At 46.5% G+C, this 15,326-nt stretch overlaps 2 protein-coding genes across 3 annotated transcripts in view; one reads left to right on the top strand and one right to left on the bottom strand.

Annotated features, from left to right (window-relative positions):
* Window positions 1-15,326, bottom strand: part of LOC147241857 (copine-3-like) — a 58,530-nt gene that overhangs the window by 34,063 nt on the left and 9,141 nt on the right. The gene's annotated exons all lie outside the window — the stretch shown is intronic.
* Window positions 964-13,477, top strand: LOC147241858 (uncharacterized). Its single transcript, XM_086192091.1, has 11 exons — window positions 964-1,133; window positions 2,073-2,543; window positions 2,652-2,755; window positions 2,841-3,113; window positions 3,233-3,326; window positions 3,431-3,498; window positions 3,612-3,827; window positions 3,937-4,071; window positions 4,157-4,225; window positions 4,338-4,403; window positions 4,516-13,477. The coding sequence occupies exons 2-11, from the start codon at window positions 2,441-2,443 to the stop codon at window positions 12,478-12,480; spliced, it is 9,093 nt and encodes a 3,030-aa protein (XP_086048217.1). The 5' UTR covers window positions 964-1,133; window positions 2,073-2,440; the 3' UTR covers window positions 12,481-13,477.

Below are 15,326 nucleotides of genomic sequence, written 5' to 3'. Positions count from 1 at the left end.
AACTCACTCGGTTCCATTTTATAAGCCGTCTAAGTCGGGGAGACACGTTTTACGTTACAATGGAAGTCAATGGGGAGGCCGTGTCCTCTCATGGTTCATACTCTCGAACAAATGCTTGTCACGTCTACACTGAAACTCACACAGCTTCACAAAACACACCACTGGATTCCTGAAAAAAATTCCTACAAAAATATGTTATGACATTGCACTTTGAAGAAACATATGCAGAGATATTTTATTTTCACACACTAAAAATATCCAATTTTCAGCTGCTGTCCACTCTAACACAGATGGCAGAGATTTGTTTACGGTTGTCATGGAAACCCCCACTCTTTACCTCTACACTCTCGCACAGATAAGGGAGAGCAGCGGGGGAGGTGCAGCTGCAGCAACAGCTGTCGCCCGTGATTGGACAGGGAGAACCTACATCTTTATCAACTCCATGCTCTCAAACACAGACATCACAACTCACAAAGTTCAAATCGCGCTTCTTCGGAAAAATATCCATCTAATTATGGTATTACATTGCACTTTTAAGAAACATGTGCAGAGTTACTTGCTTTTCACACACTACAAACGTCCAAATCCTGCTCTGCTATCCACACTAACACACAGTACACATTTGCCGTCAGTTGTCATGGAAACCGAAAGCGGAGCATATCTTCCCTCACGGTACATACTCTCAAAAAAACGATTACAACATCTAAAATACAACCCCCACACCTTCATAAAGCACACCATTGAATTCCGGACAAAAAACTCTATGACAATATGGTCTTACATTCCACTTTTGAACAACATATGGTAATTTGTGACTGTTTTTCACAGTAAAACTGCCAAATCCTCCTCTGCTCTCCACTCTGACACAGACGGCAGAGAGAGAGCAGAGAAGGGAGGGGCTCTCAAACCCTAGCAACAAGGCTCTGTGAAGTCTCAGCTCTCTCCTCTATGGTCAGATCTGACAGCTCTCTGCCAATCAGTTGCTGTGCTACGATGCAACTCATGACGTGTCATCATGCCACCTCTCTGCCAATCACTTGCTGTGCTGCAATGCACTCCGTGACGTCTCCTCATACGAGCTCATAAAAGCTGAAGGCTGCGGTCACCATTTTCTCTTGCTCTCGCGACTGGAGGTAAGTGCTTTTTCCCGATTTGCATGACATACTGTTAGCTTCAGCCATGCTGCCCTTAATTCAGTCTTTTCATTTGGTTCATCAATATGTATTTCCCCTACTTACATGTGCTCCGTCTATGCAGTAATGTTATTGTGCACTTACAACCCTAAACTCCGCACTCCGCCCGCTTGATGCGACAAAGCCGCTAGCTCCTTGTCGGCCATTTAGCATCACCAATACTCGGCCGCTAGCTCGTCGTCGTCGGCCATTTCGCATCACCGCTACCGGGCCGCTAGCTCGTCGTTGTCGGCCATTTCGCATCACCGCCGCTAGCTCGTCGTCGGCCATTTCGCATCACCGCCTCTGGGCCGCTAGCTCGTGGTCGGCCATTTCGCATCACCGCCACTGGGCCGCTAGCTCGTGGTCGGCCATTTCGCATCACCGCTACCGGGCCGCTAGCTCGTCGTTGTCGGCCATTTCGCATCACCGCCGCTAGCTCGTCGTCGGCCATTTCGCATCACCGCCTCTGGGCCGCTAGCTCGTGGTCGGCCATTTCGCATCACCGCCACTGGGCCGCTAGCTCGTGGTCGGCCATTTCGCATCACCGCCACTGGGCCGCTAGCTCGTCGTCGGCCATTTCGCATCACCGCCACTGGGCCGCTAGCTCGTCGTCGGCCATTTCGCATCCACGCGACTGGGCCGCAACCTCGTCGTCGGCCATTTTAGATAATCTATCTACATCTGTATGGTTTTGTGTATTTTTATCTTAGTAAAAACATATCTGTAACATTGCATGTATGTGTCTACATGTATGTGTGCATACATGTTATATTGCACATCTTTTTTATATCTACATCTTATTTCTATTTTTATTACCTATTAGTATATGTCACAATATTATTCATTGCATTGGTGCTATTATTATATTGTAAAAACACCCTGATGTTTACTTTACAGATCTTGACTTGTCCCTTGCTGCTCTGCTGCTTTGTGCTACATCTACAACTGTTCTTCAGGAAATCTCTACTTTGAAAAATACACACATACACAGTTACTTAATTTAGTATAACACATATCTTTTGTCTAATTCACCACTTTTGCATTTGGTTGCAAACTCACACACACACACACACTCATACACTCACTCACTCACTCACTCACACTCTATTTTACTGATTGCTCATCTCCCACAACCAAGGTAAGTTGCACTTCTTTAATTCACCCACTTCTGACAATCACGGCCCTCCCGTTTGTGAGTACAACTACCATTCTATACTTGTACACTTTGTCTGTGAATGCTTACTTTCACTATTTGTCTTTAGTAGATGCCCCGTTCCAAGTCCCACCGGCTTGCCCAGGCGGCCAAGCGGAGGATGGCGCAGCGGGAGCCTTGGACCCCTGGGCCGCCTGTCCCCGAGTTTGTTGCTCGTATGTATCAACACTTTTTGAAATACCACACTCCTGCTACTCTAACATGTGCTACAAAAACCATGTCTGCCATTGCCTCACATTCTAACATTGTCTCCATCCTAAAAGGGCGCGGTACCGGACGCCGCCATCGCGTGCGGAGATGGCCAACTTCACTCTACACCAACCACTCCGTGAAGTTGGTCACTCCTGCACAGTCCCCCGGCCAGAAGGTACTGATCTTTCTCATTCTACATCATTGCATGCATCTATGCACTCATGCTTGGTGTGTGTTCTAAAAATTTGCTTTTGTGACAGATGGTGTTCGTCCTCGGAGACTCCCACCTGCGCGCCATCGTCGACGGGTTCGTGAGTATGCCGCAGGGTTCTCTCACTTTTGGCTTCTTATCCGTTCCAGGTGGAGCCGCCTCTGACCTCAGGACCGAGGTCATGCATGCTACCCTCCCCTGGACCCCGGACTTGGTGTGCGTGGGGGCCCCCAGCAACAACCTCACAGCCAGCAGGACTGTTGGTGAGGCGTCGTTGGACTTCCGTGCTCTCCTGACCACAGTCAGCAGCCTCTGGCCGACGGTGAGCTTCTCTTTGTCATATACTGTTACTATTATGTCTTTCCTCCTACACAGTCACACTTGTTACTTATGTCATTATTTACATTCACACTTAACATTTTTTTCATTTCGCCCTTCAAGGTGTTAGTGATGGATTTCCCTCCACGCTTAACTATCGATCCGGCCTTGCAGGACCTGCTACGTCAGGAATACCGCCGTGTCACAGCGCGCATGGGTATGTTAAACTTTTACACATCTTCTTGTCCAATCAATTGCATACTTCTATTTAATGTACAGTACACCATTATAATAGGTATTTCTGCTTTCCACATCTGTCAGGTATCCCATACGTGTCTATGGCGGAGCACCTCCCAGTCCATCGGTTGGAGCTGTGGTGCCACGACGGTGTAAGTACAGCTTTTTGTCTTCGTTTACATATGTCACATTCTTTAACTGCCCTCTTCTCCCATGCTACATGACCCTACGCCATTAAAGTCTGCTTTGTTTTCCTGTCTTTCAGGTGCATCTCAGCGACTCCGATGGCATGCCGGTTGTGGTGGACCTGCTGTGGAACGCCGCGGTCCGTCAGCTCGCCCCCCCTCCACCACAGCCCACCGTGTCACCCCGCACATCGCCACGTGTGAGGGTGTCTCCCAGGGTGATCGTGACGGGACACGTTCCTGTGCCTCGTCGTCGTGACCCCCGGGAGTGGACCCTCGTTGGACGGGCATGCGCGGTAATGTATTTCACTACTACGTTATCCAAATGCACATTTCCTTACGCTTTTTGTCATAAGCAACATCTAATATATATCCTCCTTCCCCTCTTTGCTTTCTATTTGAAAGACTGGTACACCTCCGGCCCGACGGTCTGCCATCCCCTCCAACCCGGTGTGGTTCAGCAGTGACATGCTGGATGCCATGGAGAAGGTTTCACCTTCTTCTGGCTCTGGCTGCACTGCTGCGCCACCAGCTGGCCAGGTAACTATACCACCCATTACATGTACTTCTTTCAAGCCTACATTCATATCAGATTTTGTAAACAAAAATTCTCTCCTTCCTTCAGCCTTCCCCTGGGCACGGGAAGCGCCAGCGCCAACGTGTTGCCTCAAAGCGCAAAGGAGGAAAGCGACAGGTTGGTAATTTGATCTTCTCTTCCAATAACTGCACTATACCTTAGACCTGCATTTTAACTTTATACATGTAAATCCACTTATTTTGTACTTGCACTCCTTTTCTTTCTTTAGGTGCTGGCAACACCACCTTCCCGTCTGACCGTGTCCGCCTCCAAGCCCCGTCCAGCAGCGCAGCAGGTTCGCCTTGATTTAATTACATACAGTTTACTCCTTGTGGCTCATTCAAATCACCAACATTTCCTCTCCTACTTCATTCACATTTAACATTCTCTTTTCATCTTTTTATCAGGTGGAGGTGGCAGCCAAGGCGTGCGTGGAGGACTCTGCGGTGCCACTGACTGCTGCCGTGGTGCCAGAGGGTCGGAGGAGGGAGGTTGCCGCAGCTTGCCCGGCCTTGCTGACGGAGTCGCCTGTCAAGGAGCCAACCCAGACGACGCACACGCCCAGCAAAGCTAAGTCTGACTTTTCAATGTTTTCCTTGCATGATGTAAGAGCAGCTAAAGCAGATTCCAATGGCAATGATGTGGCAATGGTGGCTCCTAATAGCAGAGGCATTAAGGTACTTAAGCTTGTGAAGGGCTCATTTCACCAGGGACATGAGCAGTTTAAGTATGGAGGACTGCAGTGTATGGCTATTGCTTTGGTCAGCTTAGCCAAACACACTTTGAGCAATGTGTTCTCATGGAAAACGTGTGATGTAGATCACGTCCTATTTGAAGGAGATCAGTTATACACCTTCCTGCGTGACAGTGGCTCTTTTACACATCCCTCAAACCTGCTATCTGTTCCTGATCTGCCACAGCACTTGGAAGTTGATGGACAGATATGCAGTTTCCATTTTGGGGATGTACTGTTAGGGGAAGTTGGTGTGACTGAAGGGGAGCTGGTTGACTTTGGTGTCTTTATCAGTCTGCGTGATGGACTGGCCAGGATCTTCAGTGAGTACAGCACATGTCTTATGACACTGTGTGGTAACACCACTTCGATCATCCATCAGGATGGACAGTTTGCTGTTGTCGACAGTCACTCACGTAATTATAGTGGCTTGTCACATTGCCATGGTACCAGTGTGGTTCTGCATTTTGCATGTCTTGATGACCTCCATCACTACATCTGCTGTTTGGCTGAGAGTCTCAGTTCAAACCAAAAACTTTTTGAACTCTGTGGTGTTGTTGTGTGTCTGGATGTAAATCCAGTTCCATCTGGTGTGTCTCAAGACAGGCGTTCCATTGAGTGTAGTAAATCAACACAGCCTACTGTCACTAGGCAAACAGTACATGATGACTCTGTACACATATCTGACCATGTTCTTACTGTAGGTGAAAGTCTGCCAATGTTTAACATTGCTGACCAGACTTCATCCCATGATGGCAGCACTGCAGTACAGGAAGAACCACACTGTAGTCATGGCATGGACCGCAACATTTCTCCTGACATCCATGTGTCAAAGAAATTAAAGACACGTCATGAGAATACACGTAGTGCAGACATAGAAATTATTGGCGTTGCCACAAATGGTGCGCTGATGTTTTGTCCTCTTGGTGTAGATACTTGTAAATCTTTATGTCAAAAGTTACATGTTAACTTTGACAAGGTCAATCCTCTACTCTCCACAGAAGTTGGATTGATCGGTCCTCCATGTAAGAATGAGAGGATCGTTGCTGATGGGAACTGCTTCTTCAGAGCCATCTCTCAGGCAGTGAGTGGCTCTCAGAAGCACCATCGCAAGATTAGATCTGCTGTTTGTGTAGAGCTGGAGAGAAATGCTCAAAAATATGTGTCTCTTTTGAGAACACAGTATTCGTCTGTGTCACAGTACCTCCAGCAGTCCAGGATGAAATATGTTAACACTTGGGCCACAGAGGTGGAAATACAGGTCACAGCAGATTTCTTAGGATTTAGTGTTTGTACATTTGTGGATGGACGTTGGATTAAGTATAGCAGTGCTGGTGACCTTTTGCACTCTCAGTGCATTTATTTACAAAACATCCTGGATAGGCATTTTGAGAATGTGGTCTGTGTGTCTAAGCCTGGACTACAGACCTGTTACGGTTATTGTAAATTTGTGGATGTTGGCACTTACACCTTGAGGACTAGGAAGCAGGATGTTGGTGATACTGAATCAATAAGATGTAGCTTTCCATTTGTAGTTTTTGACAAGGGACTTGACACTGATAAGGTTGTGCAAGACAAAACTCAGATGAAAGTTAATACTTCTTATCCCAGATCTAAATATTTGACAGTAAAGAAAAGAACACAGGAAAAGTTGAATACGTTGCTGGCAAAGCAAAATACCAAATTTTACAGAACAACTTATTCCAAAAATGTTCTGTATAGGGAAAGGATGAAATTCTTTAGTCACATTAAATATCACACACAATTGGAACATAAGCAGCATGTGAAGGCAAAGAGTAAAGCAAGGAGTTTAACACAATACCAGCACAACCCCCAGCATAGACAAAGAGTTAAAGAAATGAGTAAAGTTAAAAGTATGCTGAAATATAGACAAAACCTACAGTACAAACAAGGTCTCAAATCAAAAAGTGTGGCAAAATACAAACATAATACACATCATAGAAAGCAAGTTAGAGCCAGGAGTATTGACAAGTATAGACACAGCAATGTGCTTAGACAAAAACTTAAACACACACAATTCATTAAGTATCAATTAAATATCAAACATAGAATGAAAGTCAGAGCCAAAAATAAGGAAGTTGTGAAAAGAAAGTATCACGAAAGCTCCAAATTTAAACAGCAAGTTCTTACTAATGTTCAATTAAGTAGAAAAAGCACAGCTGTAAGGTGTCAAGATTTCACCTTTGTCATGGAACGCTTTTTGGATAAGGTTAGAGACGGCCCTGAGTTCATCTGTTGTGTCTGTCATCGGTTGTTGTTCAGAACTCAGGTGCTGGGTTGTAGCTATGAAATGTATGCTGGAAATTCTGCTAGAGTTGCCGTTGCTAACCGATGCATTAGTGACACGTATTTGCATAGGTGTGGTAGTGATTGTGTTGTGCCTTGTGGGTTGGCAGCTTGTAGGGGTCAACTTTGGATCTGCCATACGTGTCACAGTAAAATTTCCAAAGGGCAGATTCCAGCTGAGTGTTGGGTCAACAACCTGACACCGGATCCCATTCCGCCGGAACTGGGATGCTTGAATAGCTTGGAGCAACACTTGATTGCGCTGCATATTCCGTTCATGAAATTGTTGGCATTGCCAAAAGGGGGGCAGAACGGAGTACATGGGCCGGTAACATGCGTTCCGGCTAATGTCGTGCAGACAACCAATGTGTTGCCTAGGACTAGCGTGGAAGGGTCCATGATGCAGGTCAAACTTAAACGCAAGTTGACCTACAAAGGGCATTATCGGTATCAGTTTGTCGAGAGTACACGAGTAAGACAGGCGCTGCACTTTTTGAAAAGGAATAATCCTTTCTACAAGGACATTGACTTCAATGAGGATTGGGTCAATGACTTTTGTCGCCAGGACGATGGCGAGACTGAGGAGGTTCAGTCTGACGGTGAGGACGGAGCTGTCGTAGATGGGGCAGAGTCTTGTGAGCAGAAGCAGGTCATTTCAGAGGGTGCGGTGACAGCTCCGTCAGGTGGTCAAGACGACGTGATAGATGATTCAACAGAAATAATTCAAGATGAACTGTTGCATGACAGACAGCAGCACTGCATGTTTCAGGACACTTGTCTTATGCCTGTTGATATTGGTCAGGAAGCATTAGACCAGTATTTCGAGGACATAATCAACGTGGCGCCTGCGGAAGGGAATAGTCCAGTTAGGCTGCTTTCTGACCACACGAACGAGGCCAAGTGTTTCCCCGTCTTGTTTCCTCTGGGTAGGAAAACATTTCACGACGGGCGCTCGCAAGCGTTGACTCTGACGCGGTACTTCAACAACCGGATTATGCATGCGGATGGCCGCTATTCCGGCAACGTTGAGTACATTTTCTTCAGTCAGTACATGTCTGAGGCTGAGCAAGTGTCCTCTAAAGTTTCCGTGGCAGGGCGTAAGGGTAGGGCAGGTCACAAGTCCCAGAAGGTTAGAGCAGCGATGCTGATGAACGAGGACACTTTGAAGCAGATGTTGCAGGTCGACGAGGGCTTCAGATTTCTGAAGCCCATTCGAGGAACGCCTGCCTTTTGGCAGTCGGTTCAGAAGGACCTGTTAGCATGCGTCCGTCAGTTGGGGATTCCGACGTGGTTCTGTTCGTTTTCGTCTGCTGATCTGCGCTGGCAGAATCTCCTGACCAGTATCCTGAAGCAGGAGGGCAGAACGCAGACGGTAGAGGATTTGGAGTGGGCAGACAGGTGCGAGCTGTTGCGTAGGAACCCCGTGACAGCCGCGAGGATGTTTGATTACAGGTGGCATTGCTTTTTGAATGAGGTTCTCAAGTCTCCTTCACAACCGATTGGCAAAATCACAGATTACTTTTATAGGGTAGAATTTCAGCAGCGCGGCTCCCCTCATGTCCACTGTCTGTTTTGGATTGAGGGGGCTCCCCAAATTGATAAGAACACAGATGAGGAAGTGGTGGCATTTATTGACCAATATGTCACCTGCGACTTAAACCCTGACGATGACACGTTATCGGCTATCGTGGCATCGGTTCAAGCCCACTCCAGGCGACACACCAAATCCTGTCTGAAACACGGAACGTGTCGCTTCCATTTCCCAAAAGTTGTTTCGGCACGAACTTTTGTTTGTAAAACGGAAATTAAAACCTGTACCTGTGATCCGAAGGCAAGAGAGAATCCTCAGTCAACAAGCGTGCCGGTCTGTAATTGTTTCCAAGACACGAATCCCATTAATAAGGAGACGGCACACGCCATTTTGAAAGCCGTGAAGAAGGCTGTTAAAAAAGCGGACGCAGGAGAAGTGGCCTACGCTAGCGTGGACCACTTGTTCCAGACTCTGGGCATTAATCAGGACATTTTTGAGCTGGCTTATAAGCGCCTGCACACAAAGACTAGGGTAGTCTATAAAAGAGGGGTAAAGGACGTCTGGGTGAACCAGTATAATAAGAAATTGTTGAAGTGCTGGAATGCTAACATGGACATTAGCTTTGTCACCGATGCCTATGCAGTAATCATTTATATCATTTCGTATATAACCAAAGCCGAGAGAGAAATTGGGCTTTTATTGGCCAACGCACAAAAAGAAGCATCCAAACAATCAAATCTCTCTGCTAGAGAGGCTTTGAAAAAATTAGGAAGTGTGTATTTGCACAACAGGGACGTTTGTGCCCAGGAGTCGGTGTACAGGCTAACGAACATGCATCTCAGGGAGTGTTCCAGGAAGGTTGTTTTTGTGCCAACAGGGGCAAATGTAGTTAGGATGAGTTTACCCCTCAGTGTGTTGAGGCAGAAAGCCGCTTGTGGTGACATGAGGTCAGAGGATATGTGGATGCCAAATATCGTAGATAGGTATAGGAGCAGGCCAGATGACCAGGTGTTTGAAGACATGTGTATGGCTACGTTTGCGTCTGAGTATCGTCTTCTCAGCAATAATGAAAAGCCCAAGAACATGATTCAACTGAAGAATGGACTTGGCTTCATCTTGAGGAGAACGCGGTCTCAGTTCGCTGTTGTGCGCTACATGCGCTTCGACCTAGAAAAACAGGAGGAAGCACACTATCAGAGTCTGCTTCAGATGTATCTCCATTACAGAATTGACGCAGATCTGAAACCTGAGGGGTTTCATCTGTTCAGTCAGTTCTATAAGGATGGAGAGGTTAGGTTTAGGGACGGTTCGTTGAAGCCGGTTCAAAGCGTCGTCGATGAGAACAGGGCCAGGTTTGAGGTCGATTGTCCTGAGTTGGATCACGCTGAGGAGATTGCTCAGCAAGGTCAGGTGGATGAGGATGTTTGGGGGGAGCTCTGTCCTGAGCTGGAAGCGGAACGCATCGAGTGTTTAGAGGAGATGAAAGAGCAACGGCAAGGCGAAAATGCTGATGAGCATTTGGCCGACGCCTTACAAAATGTTCCCGATTTGGCGGCTGCCAAACCAAAAACAGATGTGTTTTTGGAGAGGAACAGGAGCATTTTGCCCAGAAGTGACGGCTTGGCCTTAGTTAGGTCTCTGAACGAGACGCAAATGGCTGTCTTCAACAAAGTTAGACAGTGGTGTCTGCAGAAGGCCATGGGTAAGAACCCAGAGCCTCTGCATGTGTTTTTGACAGGCGGTGCAGGGACGGGGAAAAGTCACTTAATCAGGGCCATTCAGTACGAGGCCGGGAGACTGCTGGCAACACTTTGTCATCAACCAGATAGCATTTCGGTTCTGTTAATGGCCTCCACGGGCATAGCTGCATACACTTTAAATGCAGCAACAATTCATCACTCGCTGAGTATTGGCACACACTCCAGCTTGCCCTACACACCCTTGGGAGAAGACAAACTGAACTCTCTAAGGGCCACATTTAGAGACCTCCAAATTGTCATCATTGATGAGATTAGCATGGTTGATCACAATCTGTTGGCATACGTTCACGGCAGGTTGAGGCAGTTAAAACAGACCGGTGACTTTTCCCCATTCGGTAATGTTAGCATCATAGCCGTCGGTGACTTCTACCAGTTGCCTCCCGTTAAAGGGAAGCCGCTGTACGCTGGTCAGGTTGGTGTGGACCTGTGGTGCCACTTTAGCGTGGTGGAGCTGACTACTGTCGTCAGACAGAAGGACAGCTCCTTTGCTGAGATGTTGAACAGGCTTCGGGTGCGTTCAAAGAAAACCCCCATGTTAGACGGCGACGTCCAAATTTTGAAATCGCGAGAGACAGGGGAAGATAGCTCGGCCTTGCATATTTTCACCACAAATGTGCAAGTGGAAGAATTTAATTTGAACCAGTTGTTCCGCACGTGCCCAGATTATGTTGAGATTGACGCTAAAGACTTTACGCCGAACCGCAAAACCGGCAAATTGGAACCTGGAATCATTAGCAAGGGGCAGGGCACGTGTTTGGAATCTAAATTGTGTTTGGCCAAAAACGCCAGGGTTATGCTCTGTCGTAACGTCGACGTCCAGGACGGTCTGGTCAATGGCGCGTGTGGCACTGTCAGCTACATTGAATTTGGCCCCGACCCCACATTTCCTCTGAGAATTTACGTCAAGTTCGATGACGACAACATTGGCAGACAGAGGAGGACAGAGCGTCCACACGCAGCAGTAGAATACAGGCATTCTACTGCTATTGAACCAGACAGGGAGAAGACCAGGAAGCGCGGTTGTGTGCGGGTGCAGTTTCCCCTCAGGCTAGCGTGGGCTTGTACAGTCCACAAAGTGCAGGGGTTGACTGTAGACCAGGCTGTTGTGTGTTTAAAGAAGGTATTTGCACCTGGGCAGGCGTATGTAGCTCTCAGTCGTGTTAGGGCCTTGTCGGGACTGATCATCAAAGACTTTGAAGAAAAGGCCATTTACTGCAAGGACACCATTAAGGAGGCCATGGCTAGCATGCCTCCATTTTTGATTGAGCAGCCTTCATCAAATACACAGTTCGCGGTGTATTTGATGAACGTACAAAGTTTAAGTCGCCACCTGCTAGACTTGGTGTCCTGCACGCAGCATTTGCAGCTTAACTGCATTGCTGTCACAGAAACATGGCTCACTGCACAGTCCTCATTGGACTGTGTGCAAATTTCTGGCTACGATTTCCACAGTCGTCCTCGGTCTCTGTGTTACAGCGCCGCTGACCCCACATTCTCCAAATTCCAGCAGTTAGAACGCGGTGGCGTCGGCCTGTATAGTTTAGCCCATTCGGATGTCGACATTCTGCAGGTACCCGATTTCAATCTGGAGTGCTTGGTGTGCCTGCACAAAAAATTGAGCATTTCCCTGGCCGTCATTTACCGTCCACCAGCGTATCCAAATTTGCTGTTCAAAGGCAATGTGGGGAGGTTGCTTGACTGGTTAACTCCGACAAGTAACACTGTTGTAGTCATGGGAGACTTTAACGAGAATATTTTGAAAGGGTCATCAATTTGTAAATTTATGGAAGAAAAAGGGTTCACCCAACACGTGACACAAGAGACCACAGAAAAGGGGACGCTAATTGACCACGTTTACGTCAAAACGTCACAGTACGACGTGGAATGTGCAGTCTGGCCAGCCTACTTCAGCGATCACGAAGGGATCCTGTGTAGGTTTTCTGTTTCAGATGATCAGGGGGAGTTAGATGACCTCGCCAGTTTGTTTAGCTTGGATGACTTTGAGGATTTCCAGGGCGATTCTGACCACCAGGATGACTGAGTGTCAAAGCTACATGGCTGTCCCAGGTCAAATACTAGCCTCATGTCAGCTCAGTTGGCTCTGTGTGTGCTGGTAGGACAAGTTGACTCGGACCTGTTGTTGATAGGAAGCCTGGCATGACTGTTGGCATTTGTTAGTGTAGAAAGTCCCACTCCGCCTCTCTGTGCCCTTTTTAATCTTTTAACTTTTTTAACCTTTTTAACTTTGGCTATTTATTCTGTGCATGTCTTGACATGCACGGTTTTTAAGGTATTTATTCATGTATTTATTATTAACTTATTCCACTGTCACGCACTGCACTTACTGCAGCTTTGTAGTGACTATGACTTGGTAGTTTAGCTCCACGAATCATGGTTCCACTGGTGCTGCGTGACAATCATGGGTCACAGCACGTTGTTGTTATTTATAGTTGTAGTTTGTTATTTATAGTTGTTGTGAGTCACTGTCTGTCACATTATTGCTGTTGGTCTCTTATGAATGTTTTATCAATGTATCATGCATGTATATTTTTGCCTGTTGTCTCTCCTCTCAGCCCCCTCCCTCTTTGTCTCTCTCTCTCTCTGTATCTCTCTCCTCTTCTCCCACTGCCCCCGCCCCTCACCCCCAAGTCTATCTCCCCTCTCCACCCCAGCCCCATCTCTCTCCCTCTCCCTCTCAACCCCAACCGGTCCAGGCAGGTGGCCGCCCACTTTGAGCCTGGTTCTGCCTGAGGTTTCTTCCTGTAAAAGGGAGTTTTTCCTCACCACCGTCGCCAAGTGCTTGCTCATGTGGGAATGTTGGGTTTCTTTCACTAAACTTGTAAATAGTTGGTTTATTGAACCCCAACAGGGAGAAATTTCATTTAAGTTCTAAATTACTTTCATTAATTATGTTCACTGTATGTTCTAAAAGCATTTTTGTTTGACTTCAGATTTATAATTTCCATTTTGTTACACATGCAGTGACTGTTTCTAATTGACCTTTTGTTCAAATTAATCAGTTAATAAATTCACATGTTCACCACAGCTGATGTCTGTCTTTTATTGTCACAATAACAGTGTACATGGACAATGAATGTTGAACTTTCTAATCCAGTCAAATGTCCTGTTTTCAATGCTGTATTTTGCCACATTCATGCTTGATGATATTCAGCAACTTAACTGGAAGAACCACAGTAAAGTGACAGCCAACAGGTAGCACAGACAATGATGAACACAAGGGTCAATATGAAGCTGTCACATCTGCAGTCACACTTTGGGTCCAACTGGAGCTTCTACCTCCTCAACTTCAACTCTCACCACTTTGATACCAACATGGATGGAGGAGCACTTCTCCATCACCCTGGGATTGATGATGTCATTCAACACCTTCACTAGGAGAAGCACATCAAACTTAGACAAAGGTAGGACAGAAGATGACAGGCAGACAGATCAATGCTGTCAGCTCAGCACTTGGAGTCACAACTGGAAAAGATGGTCTAAAATATTACTATTGGCCAACATATGGAGAGTTAATGACTGTTTTTAACAGTAAAACTGGCAGAATCCTCCTCTGCCCTTCAGTCTAATACAGATGGTAGAGATTTGTTATCTGTTGTCATGGAAACAGAAAGGGGAGCATCTCTGCTCTCATGGTACATACTATCAGACAAACACTTCTAGCTTCTAAATTAAAAGACCCACACGTTCAAAAAGCACACCATTGAATTCCTGAGAAAAAACTCTACGCACTGATGTCTTTACATTCCACTTTTGACCAACATATGCTGAGTTATGACTGTGTTTCACAGTTAAACTGCCAAATCCTCCTCTGCTCTCCACTCTGACAGAGATGGCAGAGAGCGAGCAGAGAAGGGAGGGGCTCTTAAAGGGCCGGCTCTCAGCTCTGCACTCACACTGTGCAGCGAACTGAGGCTCGTATCTCCTAAACTACAAGGCCTAGGGATTTGCCGATTACACCGTTGGATTGGGGCCGGCGATCCGGCCGCGGTTAGGCGGGGGCTCAGGCCCTAACAACGCTGCTTGCAGCTTTAATTATTCTTTCTTTCTTCCGCGAACTCTTAAATCCTTAATTTGACCCCCTGAACATATATGAAATTCGCTGAAATTTGGCACGCACGTCCGGTCCGGCGAAAAATTCGATATTTAAAAAAAAAAATTTGCAAAAACTCAATAGCGCCACCTAGGGAGTCAAAAAACTCGCAAAAAATTTGGAGCGCTATAACTGCTTGCACGAATGTCCGACAGACATGGGACCAACATCATTGGACTCGTCTCATCAAGACGAAAATTTCGTACACTCTGACCTCTGACCTATCTGCAACAGAAAGTCCACAAATTGGACAAAACTGTCAAAATGAGGAGTTTTTGATCTCCCCAAACAAAATCTATCTCCTCCTAGGCCGTTAATGGTATCGCTTCCACACTTTCACACATTAATCACACAACTCTGCTCTTCAAAAATCTTTAAAGGTTTTTTCAAAACTTAATCGGTTCCCATTTTATAAGCCGTCAAAGTTGGGGAGACACGTTTCACGCTTACAATGGAAGTCAATGGGGAGGCCGTGTCCTCTCATGGTACATACTCTCAAACAAATGCTTCTCACGTCTAAACTAAAACTCTCACAGCTTCACAAAACACACCACTGGATTCCTCAGAAAAATCTCTACAAAAATATGGTATTATATTCCACTTCCAAGCAACATATGCAGAGTTATTTGATTTTCACACACTAAAAATGTACACTTTTCAGCTGCTCTCCACTCAGGCACAGATGGCAGAGATTTGTTTACTGTAGTCATGGAAACCACAATTGGAGGGTCTCTGCCCTCATGTACATACTCTCAAACAAACACTTGTAGCTTCTA

Source organism: Aulostomus chinensis, chromosome 21 (genome assembly GCF_037954235.1).
Source record: "Aulostomus chinensis isolate RoL2024-O1b breed Wild chromosome 21, RoL_Achi_v1.0, whole genome shotgun sequence".
Classification (NCBI taxonomy): Eukaryota; Metazoa; Chordata; class Actinopteri; order Syngnathiformes; family Aulostomidae; genus Aulostomus; species Aulostomus chinensis.
The sequence above is the reverse complement of the archived record's forward strand: the minus strand, read 5'-3'. Positions and strand labels throughout refer to the sequence as shown.